The following is an 11306-nucleotide window of genomic DNA, read 5'->3' on the forward strand; positions in this document are numbered from 1 at the left end:
CTTATAAACCTCCTACAGGTTATTCTAACATTTTTATATCTAGAGGAGCTTCTGCTTGTCCCATAGCAAACCCTCATTTACAGCAGTGGGACTGGTAGCTAAGTTGAGGTTTGATACATGTTTTTACTTTTACTTTTCTTTAGGTTACTTTGCATCGGCAGACTGCAAATTTTTTCTTAAAGAGCCAGATAGGAAATAGTCCAGTCCTGAAGTGGGCCATGTGGCAATACGTAAGCAAATAGGCCTGCTGTGTTTCAATAAAACTTTATTTAATAAAACAGGTGGTGGGCTGAGCTGCTTTGTATAATCTTAGGTACCTTGAATCCATAGTCCAAGGATGGTAGAAAGACAACAGAGGGAAGGAACTGGGCCCAGAAGTAAAGCCTTGTTAAATAGGTTCATTCTTTTTTTTTTTTTTTCCTCAACAAATTCTGAGCAACTGTCTTTTTTCAAGAATTGGTCTCAGCACAGTGGTTAAACTGGTGATTAAACAGATGAGTCCCTGCTTTATGAAATTTACATTTTCTACCTAGTGTACATTGTTCACTAACCCTGAGTCAGAAACAACATGTAATAAAGAATGGCTTGGTTATATGCATTTTCTCAAAAGGAGTTATATAGAAAACACTTAAAAGACCCCAACCTAAAAATCTGTTACCTAAAGTAAGACATCCCCATAATTTTCTTCAAATCAGTGGTTCTCAGCCTTGATTCTACATTAAAAGCACCTGGTAAGATTTAAAAAAAAATTCCTGTCATTACCTTAGACCAATTAAGCAGAAATTTTTTGGAGGTTAGACTCAAGATTCCCAGAAAATTTCATTGTGCAGCTGGAGTTTAGAACCATGGGTTTCATTTCATGTATGATAAAAATCTTAAATTCAAAACAGCAGAAAACCTTTACATTGTTTCATTTTTCTAGAGATCGGTATTTATAAATAATTTTATTTTGTAACACTTGTCAGTAAGTGAACACATCTTATTTAAGTTCCAGTTTTTTAGTGAGCTCATGCATTAATACTATTTTTAGTAATGCTGTTTGACTTTCTACTCTTAAACTAGTATATTGAAGGTCTATTTATACTTTGTTTAATAATAATGATCATTTTCAGGATACTGCTGGTCAAGAGAGGTTTAGAACATTAACTCCCAGCTATTATAGAGGTGCACAGGGTGTTATATTAGGTAAGTGTTTACTTTAATGTACTATTTAAAAATATTTATTGGAGTTTCTGATTGGTCTAGTCTGTGAAAGTTAATATGTTTTTGTTTTACTTCTCGTTAGAGCTACCTTTATGTAACTTGTAGTTGTATTAACTTCATGTAATATTAATATTAAAACTTTTGATTTTAGTCTTGTCTAGCACTTAAAAAATAAAGACAAGGCTAATTTATTTGGTTTGAAAACACATGTCAATAACATAATTGAGGATTAATCAGCATATGTTGGACTGTCTTGGAGTATTACAGAAACTGGGCTTCAGTTATCAGCATATTAATATTTGCTGCAGTTTATAAAGGATGAAAAGTATTTGTTGATTAGTAGAATCTGCTTTATTAGTCCTAAAAATATCACAAAGCACTTAACACTATTGATTTATAATCAAACAAAATTTAGAAACCAGATGTGGATTCTCAGTGTAATTTGTTGAAAAGTGCTTGTTCTTGATATTCCTGGGAAACTGTTTAAAATGAATATTGATCAATTGTATTAATAAGTAGAATTCTCCTTTTTTAAATATTATGGCTTGGTAGTGACAGCCTTTTGGTTCAGCATCTCTTGAGTTTATAAAACACTTTAATAAGCTTTTTGTTATAATGCAGAATGACATAAGATGAAAGTGATAACAGGAAGACCACCAGGAACCCATCTACTAACTGTACTACAATTTTTTTCAAAGCTGTAAATTTTGGTTCTTGTAATAAACAAATTAATGGGGTCATAGATGTTTACATTCATGTATTTTTTTTTTTATATTTTGCCACAGATTCGAATCTAAACACTCTGGTTTTTGGATAGACCTCATTCATCATTATGAATGGGAATAGCTGTTGTTTTGCTTTAATGGGTATTAAATGTGTTTTCACTTATTACACAGGATATAATTTCATTTCTGTGACAGTATATGTTAATAGGATTGAAATGTGTATACTTTAAAAACACTTGTTTCTTCCATTTGGATCAGTAGACACTCAATATTAATCGTTGAAGACAATAAAAAACAGACTTGTCTATATTGCTTAGTAATGCTAACTCCTGGCTACATATCAGAAATATACCATTGCTTCTTTCTTTAATGCTTATTTAACAAATGACTCCTTTTATTTCAGTTTATGATGTTACAAGAAGAGATACATTTGTTAAACTGGATAATTGGTTAAATGAATTGGAAACATACTGTACAAGAAATGACATAGTAAACATGCTAGTTGGAAATAAAATCGATAAGGTAAGAAGGCAGACACTTGGCATTTTGGTTCTATATTTTGGTAGCCCTTTTTAATCATTGCATTTATATTTTAGGAAAATCGTGAAGTCGATAGAAATGAAGGCCTGAAATTTGCACGAAAGCATTCCATGCTGTTTATAGGTAGGTGTGTGAATGAATATCTGTCCTTTCATTATTAATGAGGAATTTTTGAATGGAGTTTTTGCTAAGTTTATTTCTTTATGAACCATAAAATGTATTTAGAGTATTGTTCCTAGTTGCCTTGTGTTACAGAATCTAACTATATAACAAGGTTCTTTATTCTTCTTCCTGTAAAATGTATGATCATATTATGTGAAATCATATTAAAAAACAGTCAAATCATTCCTCACAGGATATAATGGCATTCAGTAAAGTTTGGCACCCAGTGCTAAAGTTATGCCTTGCTGGTCCATATGCTGATACCATCAGCACCACCTGGGAGCTTGTTAGCAATGCTTCAGCTCAGGCCCTACCCCAGATTTTCTGAATTAGAATCTGCATTTTAACAAGCTCTTCATATGGTTTGTAATGCACATTAATTTTTGAGAAACATGGTCCAGTAAGGGTTGCCAAACTACAGCCTGGTCCAAATCTAGCCCCACCATTTGTATTGGTACACAGCCATGTCCATGTGTTTACATGTTGTCTGTGGCTGCTTTTGTGCCATATGGCAGAGTTTAGTAGTTACAACAGAGGCCATATGGCCCACGAAGCCTAAATATTTACTATCTGGCCCTTTACAGAAAGAGTTTGCCAACCCCTCATCTAGAAAATTGGATGAGCTATGTCAATCACCTGGGCCCTCTGCCTTATTACAGGTTTGAAAGGCGGTTTATTGAAAGCACTCTAGTTGATTCTGATGTGAAGCCAGCTTTAGGAATTACGGATTTAACCATTCCATGGCGTTAGAAGCTACTAGGAATCTGCAAATGAAGTTGAGAGGACTTCATATATAGATAGAATAGATAGAAGCAGAGTGGAATTAGTGGAAAGTATTGAGATTTTCAGAAAGGAATTGAGTACTTTTACTTGCTGTATGTCCCTCATTTCCATACATTAGTTTACCCAATATTTATTGAACACTCAAGATGTAACAGTGGACAAAACTGACAAACTTTCTGCCCACATGGAGCTTACATTCTAGTAAGGGAGACAGACTTAAATAAGTAAGTAGTGCTATGAAGGAAATAAAACATTATAAGGGGAGAGAGAATGACTGGAGTGGGGACTGATTAGGGAAAGTTCTTAGAGGCTGTCCCATTTGAGCAGAAATCCCTCAGGTGAGGATCTAGAGCAAGCTTGTCCAACTCATGGGCTGCATGTGGCCCAGGATGGCTTTGAATGTGGCCCAACACAAATTTGTAAACTTTCTTAAAACATTATGAGATTTTGTGCTTTTTTTTAAGTTCCAACTATCATTAGTGTTACTGTATGTTATGTGTGGCCCAAGACTATTCTTCTTCTTCTAATGTGGCCCAGGGAAACCAAAACACTGGACACCCCTAGTCTAGAGGGAGATCATCTCAGACTGAGAGAAGAGCGAATATTTCCTGAGGTGGGAACTAGGCTACTGTGTTAAAGGAACAGGAAGAAAGCGTGTGTACTGGAGCATAGTGTGTGTTAAGCAGAAGGCAGATGGTGAGAGATGCCATTAAAATGGTAAAGAGATGGATTGTATTCCAATTGTGGTGGAAAGCAGGGAAGCAGCAGTGTGACCTGATACTCTAAAAGGATCCTGTTGTGTAGAAAATGGACTAGGGGAAACAGAAGCAAGAGACTAGTTCTTCTCTTGCAGTGGTCCAGATGAAAGAAGAAGCGGTTTGACTGTGTAGCCGTAGAGGGTGGTGGAAAATTAGCAGTTCTGGGAGACACAGTGAAGGTACAGCTGACAGGATTTGTGGGTGGATTGGGTATGGAGGATAAGAAAAAAGAGCAATCTGGCAGGCGCAGTGGCTCACGGCTGTAATCCCAGCACTTTGGGAGGCCGAGGCAGGCAGATTACGAGGTCAGGAGATCGAGACCATGGCTAACACGGTGAAACCCCGTCTCTACTAAAAATGCAAAAAATTCACCAGGCATGGTGGCGGGTGCCTGTAGTCTCAGCTACTTGGGACGCTGAGGCAGGAGAATTGCTTGAACCTGGGAGGTGGAGCTTGCAGTGAGCGAGATCGCGCCACTGCATTCCAGCCTGGGCGACAGAGTGAGACTCTGTCTCAAAAAAAAAAAAAGAGCAATCAGAGATAACTCTGTGTTTTAGGCATGAGCAGTGAGGTAGATTGTGCTGCCAATAATTAGGATGTGAAAGATTGAGATAAGAGCAGGTTTAGGGTAGGGAAGTGAGGAATCAGGAATTTCACTTTGACATAAGAATGAGACATTTTTCCGATAACCGGTGGACATGGTGGTCATTGGCATTTAGGTGGCATTTAAGTTCATGTGATTAGAGTGGTGACTTCAGGAAAGAATGTGGATAGAAAAGGGCTGAAGAAGCCTGGGCAACATAGTGAGACCTCATCTCCAAATAAAATCAGCTGTGTGTGGTGGCATGTGCCTGTGATTCCAGCTGCTCTGGAGGCTGAGGTGGGAGGATCACTTGAGCCTGGGAGGCCAGGGCTGCAGTGGAGCTCCCACTGCACTCCAGCCTAGGTGACAGAGTGAGACCCTGTCTCAAAAACAAAACAAAGAAAATGGCAGAAGATTGAACCCTGGGGGATTCCAGCAATTAGAGGTCAGCAGAAAGAGGAAGTGCCAGCAAATAAGGCTGCACATGACATGCCGGTGGGATCAGAGGATTTTCAGGCATGTTCAGTGTCCTGGAAGTCAAGGGAACAACTTGTTTAAAAGAAGAGGAAGTGATTAGCAGTGTCAAATACCAAAGATGTCAAATAAAATTAGGATATTGGATTTGACAAGATAAAGGTTGTTGGTGGTCTTGGAAAAGAATGATTTCAGTGGAGTGGTGGGAATGAAAGCCTAATTAGAGTAGTTTGAAGAAAGAATGTGAGATAAGAAGGTAGAAACAGCTTATGTGGATAACTCTTTAGAAGAGGTTTCAAAGAGAGTAGAGAAATGGGTGGCTACAAGAAGGGCACGTGGCCTAGAGAGCAAGTTTGTTTTTTAATAGGGTGGAAAATAATTTGGCAGACTTTTAGGCTGATTGGTATGATCCAATAGAGAGAGCATTTGGTCCTTCAGTGAATGAGAAGGGATGGGACTCCAGGAACAAAAGAAGGCGATGGCTTGGATAGCAGCAGGGACAGTTTATCCATTCTCACAGGAGGGAAAGCAGAGCATGAGGATACATATGCAGGTAGCTTGGTAAATTTATTAGTGGGATGATCAGGCAGTTCTTGCCAGATTGCTTCTGATTTTCTCAGCATAATGCAGCTAGATTATTACCTGCGATAGAGTTTTGAGAGGAAGGAATAAAGTACTCATCTCAGACGGTGAGAAAGATCATCACTAAGGAAACGTAGGGTTGGAAGCAGTGCTGAGTGTCCACCTGAGTTTCATGAGCAAACGTTTGCTGTGGGACCAGTTTTCATGGTGGTTTGTCATTTTGTCCAGCTGCTTGGTTGAAGGCACAGAATAATCAGGTTAATTGTTTAACTTGTATGAATTTCCTTATTTTAAAATAGGAATAATATCTGCCTTGGGAGCGAGTTGTAAGAGTTAACTGAAAGCTTAAGGAAAGAACTTTCACTTGCTATTTAAGTAGGGCTTTACAAGTTATAATTCTATCACAGTTTTAAGGTTATAAACCAGTATTTTTTTGGTATAAAATGATATACTAGTATTCTTATGGGTAGAATTTAATTAGCTCAATTTTGAGATTTGGAAATTCACTGGTTATTGACCTGTGGGGAAAAATTGCTGATTTGGATCTTAATATATTGTAGGCTGATATTTATGCCCTGATAGTTTCCCAGAAAAACATGAGAATATGGCCAGAAAGGAATATACTATGAATGACCTTTTTCCTTGAATTTCAGAGGCAAGTGCAAAAACCTGTGATGGTGTACAATGTGCCTTTGAAGAACTTGTTGAAAAGATCATTCAGACCCCTGGACTGTGGGAAAGTGAGAACCAGAATAAAGGAGTCAAACTGTCACACAGGGAAGAAGGCCAAGGAGGAGGAGCCTGTGGTGGTTATTGTTCTGTGTTATAAACTCTGGGAAATTCCATCTCTTGCATATTTGATCAGATAGTGACATCTTTCTGTATATAAACTCTTTAACTGCTATTTTAGGGACCTTGCAGTTTGCACATAATTGTTTTATATCATAGCAGTAAATATTTGCAAGAAATCCCACTCATCGACCCCGGGTAAAATGTTATGGTAAGCATGCACAGTTTGCAGTCTACAGTTTTTTTATGTAGCACAAAATAGGTGTACCTTTATAAGTACATTCAATTTTATGATTTACATTTATCATGTAATTTTTTAAAAAATCCATCTATCTAGGATATCTTGATACAAAGTCTGCTTTTGCTATTCTTTTTGCTTAAATACTCCTATCATTTTCTGAATTACTTGGTATTTAGAACTCCTAGAACCACAGGGAAGAATAGAGGTATCATCAAACGTGGCAAATTTTCTTTCAGGAATAATAAAGAGCATGATTCCACAGCTTTTCTAGGATGTTTGAGATTCTTTTTTAGTACTAAGCAAAATTCTCATCACAGAATGTAGCCCAGGCCAATTTATAACTAAATCTCTATTTGTTCGGATGATGCTTCTAAAACAGCATTGATAGGTTAAAGAAGCTTGGTATTTTTAATTTACTTCAATGATTAGCTCAGTTGCTTAACTGGAGTTTTAATCCTGTGATATGTACATTGGATTCATGACTCTGTGCAGCATTTTTAGTTATGTGGTGTTTGGCAGAATGACAATAAGGTTTTCCCCCATTTTGGTTTCAGGAGGACATGAATAGTGTGTTTATTGTAACTCCTCATACACTTTTAAAACCAACATCTTTTTTCATAAATGTTGGTAGTGTTTGTCCAGGTACCTTAATTGTAGCTTGTGTAATGTTGATGAATATCTGTATCTTATGGCTTCCATAATGGCTAGTTGATATTCAAAAACCTATTTCTGTGTTTTGAGGGGTGGGGAAAAAAAACACTAAGTGATAATTTGAAAAAGGCATATTGCTTCCAGATTCTGATGTGTGAGGGAAAATACTGTCACAATGAAAATCTTGACAATTTACTTAACAAGTAACCAATAGTTCATCAAAACCAACTTGTACAGACTAATAAACCTTTTTCACAGTATTCAGTTTTCTCACCTCTTGCTATTGTATATTGTAGATTTTTTTCATTCATGTGTTATTTAATTTACACTGATCTCTGCTATTTTAACCCCCCAAATAAGTTATTTGTCCTTTAAGATTGGTTACTATAATACCCCTCAGTAAGATTCCAATATTAATTTCTGGGCAGTTTGTTCTCTGTATACAATTGCAAATGATAAGCATTTTTGTGAATGGCCACCTTGGCAATATGTTTGTTAATTTACTTCATGTTGGGTTCTTTCTGAAATGTACATCTTTACATATAAAAACCTCACATTCTATTTGATTTACACTTCCTAGTCTACATTACATGTGGTTGAAGGTTTTATACATTCTATATGCTTTTACTAAATATACAAGAGTTACTACTAGAAATTTGGAGAAAGAACACTAACACATGTACTTGTGATTTGTTCATGTTATATTAAAACTTGAGATTTGTGTATTTATGTAGAGTCTGTATTGACAAGACTGTTGTTTTTTGCTCCTTGAGCTATATAATAATCTGTGTATTGGATTGTTGTCTTGATTTGGTCTAAATTTGAATATATATGAGTTATTTGAATATAACAAAAATGAATTTTGTTTGATAGATTTATATTGTAATCTTTTTCTAGTTCTTGAATAAATATAGCCTGCTTTCCCTAGATGCATTTGTGTAGGAAGTATATACATTTCCCTATTACTCTCATCAGCTGAGGAATATGTACTATTGTGTTACTCTAATTATATTATGTGGCTTTCATTTTATTTGTTGCAAGCTTAGTGTTTTGTAGTGGAGGTTTTGTAAATGAAACAGTTGTAATATCTAAGGTCAGGATCTAGTAACAGGGTTTTGTTAATTCTTTTCAGAATCATTGAAGCAGTCTTAAAGGGTCTTTTGCAGATGGTACAAATTAGAACAATTACAATATAGTATTTTGAGTTCTAGGAGTACTGAGATTGACCCAAACAAATAAAAAACTATTCAATTTCTGAGTAATAGTTAATATTTATTGAAAGCTTCCTTGGTGCCAAATGCCATTCTAAGTGCTGAATTATCTCATTAAACCTCACAGCAACCTTAAGAGATTAGTACTCCTATTATGCCCATTTTAAAGGTGAGGACAACACAATGTAGGTATGTTAGGTAACCCCCAAAGATCACATAGCTACTCAGTCATTGAGCTGGATTCCAGTCATGGCATTTTTACTTCTGAGCCCATGCTGTTCACCATCGCTCCTTTTACAATGGGTAGTTACCAGCTTTTTGTAACACAACCGAGTTAAGGCAGTTCCACTATTTCTTTATTACTCTTTTGTTATATGTAATAGAAGTATTTCAGACTTTTTGGTTATAGAGTAAATCCCATGATGTAAACCTGCCTCATAAGTCATGTGACATAAAAGTTAAGGTAGTGGAGTAATTGGTCTTATTTCTTTCACCTGCTCAGAGTGGACTGAAAATCCTGACTTAGAAAAGGTACTAAGTTAGGGGACTTATGGTACCTTCACTTTTTATGTGAGAATAGAAATTATGGAAACAGTAATTTGCTCAAAACTGAAATCTGGGGTGATGTTTTCATTTCATGTATTTGGTTGCCATCCATAAACTCATACTTGGTGTTGACATTATAGTTGAGTGTTGTGGAAATAGACTTGATTTTGATTCATCGTAGCTTGCATGGTCAAGAGACGTGATTCTCTACTAAGGGTGGGGCTAGCACCATAGCTCATAAAAGAATCCTTCTTACAACAGTACTTGTTCTGCCTGTGAGTTGGCACAGACTTACCTAATATCCATAGTATCTTTAAGTACAACTTAATACATATTTTTTCTGTGTATTTTTTTCAAATGAACTCCACAATTCTTCAGGTATTATAGATCAGAGATCCTCTCCATATTCAAGCATTATGCTTCTATTTCTTGGGGGTACATTTCACCAGTAATACTTAGGAAGTTATTTTGTCTTTCCTGTATTTCCCTAGTTAAGTATAGGGGTAAACACGTTATTCAGCTTTCAGAAGACATTGTTCTGACTCCGACCCTGCTGTGTATACTCAACTATATAGACTTCACCCTGGGTTTTGCCTAAACTGTTGAAAGACAAGAATAAATAGACATAGACAGGCTAGCTAAGTCAAGACTAGGGGCTAAGGAATATAGAATCACCCAGGTCTTTTTTTTTTTTTTTTTTTTTAATTTTTCTCTCCCCAGATGGGAACATCTATCATGCTGGAGAACTACTGTGATGGGGGCTTTACATTTTACTGTTTTGTTGCTAGCTTATTGTTTCATATTTAGGAATCAGTCATGTTTCTGATTGTGGTATAAAATTTGCTTAAGTGCCCCTTAGTTAAAGCTGTACCATGAATGCAAGCACACACACAGATACACACATATGTTGAATAGTCGTGTGTTCATGCCTGTTCTCAGTCTTGCCCCCTTTACCATTTCTCATGCAGGTTATTTCTTGTTTTTGTTTTTGTTTTCCTCTATTTTAACCGGACAAGCAACAAATTACGTAGTTTTATTTGTGTTTCTTTGATTACTAGTGAGCTTGAGTACTTTTAATATTTTATTGGATGTGTTTGTGACTGACTTTAATTTCTTGTTTGTGTGTGCTGTGGCTGCCCAATCCAGCACCTACTTCCTTCTCTCACCATACTGCCCCCACCCCCACCCCTGCAAACAATCATGCAGTGATTTGGGTGGCATTGTCACACCCTCGGCTTTCTAGATTAACCCAGTTACCTTTTAGCAGTGCCCCACTTCCCCAGTAGCAATGGTTCAGGGGTAGGCACCTGACCCAGACCAGACTACTGAGATAAAGATGTTTGCCTAGGCTTTTTCAGGAGCTATTGAAGACATCTTCTTGGAGGTAGTGTGCTGGGAGGAGTCACATTCTGAACTTGCTGCAGCTCATTTTTCTAATATAAAGGAACCAGCCTGAGGCAGTACCAGGGTGAGAGGGAGTCTATTGGAGCCCTTGGGAACTTCTGGATCAAATTGGACCTGAATTGAGATCTATTTCTCAGCTTTCACTTATGTGAGCCAATAAATTCCTTTTTTGTTGAAGGCAGTTTGACTTGGATTTTCTTTTTTCTTGCAACCAAATATATGTTGTGTGAGAATGTGTGTGTTTTTCTTATTTACAGAGGTGCTTGTACATCAAGTTAGTTACATCAATAATAGATTGATTATTTGCTTAAGGAAGAAAAAAAGTAAACCACTTGAAAAGCCACTATTCTTAGATAACTATTAACATTTTAGTGAGATTACTTTTACGTATTTCTTTATGGATATATACATAGAAAACTGTAAATGAGTTAACTTCATACATACATGATGTGGTTTCTTTTCATTTCCTCTGTCACCCGAGCATGCCCTCTCGTTCCTCTCCTCCCTGAGGAATCTGTTGCGTCTTAGCACATGTGCTCTTTCTGCATTTCTCGATGTTTATAATCATATGCAAATACATACAGATACATATATATTTATATATAGTTACAGTTTTCTTTAAATATATATTATAAATTGGAACCATCTGTATAT

At 36.5% G+C, this 11306-nt stretch overlaps 1 protein-coding gene across 1 annotated transcript in view; it reads left to right on the forward strand.

Annotated features, from left to right (window-relative positions):
* Positions 1–8749, forward strand: part of RAB18 (RAB18, member RAS oncogene family) — a gene marked incomplete at its 5' end in the record, with an annotated part of 35987 nt that extends 27238 nt beyond the window's left edge. The window contains 4 exon segments of the mRNA NM_001134144.1: positions 1113–1185; positions 2332–2450; positions 2525–2591; positions 6464–8749. Of these exon segments, the coding sequence (NP_001127616.1) occupies positions 1113–1185; positions 2332–2450; positions 2525–2591; positions 6464–6639 (435 nt within the window). The 3' untranslated portion in view covers positions 6640–8749.
* Between the last annotated feature and the right edge of the window lie 2557 nt (positions 8750–11306).

The sequence above is a fragment of the Pongo abelii genome, chromosome 8 (assembly GCF_028885655.2).
Source record: "Pongo abelii isolate AG06213 chromosome 8, NHGRI_mPonAbe1-v2.0_pri, whole genome shotgun sequence".
NCBI lineage: Eukaryota > Metazoa > Chordata > Mammalia > Primates > Hominidae > Pongo > Pongo abelii.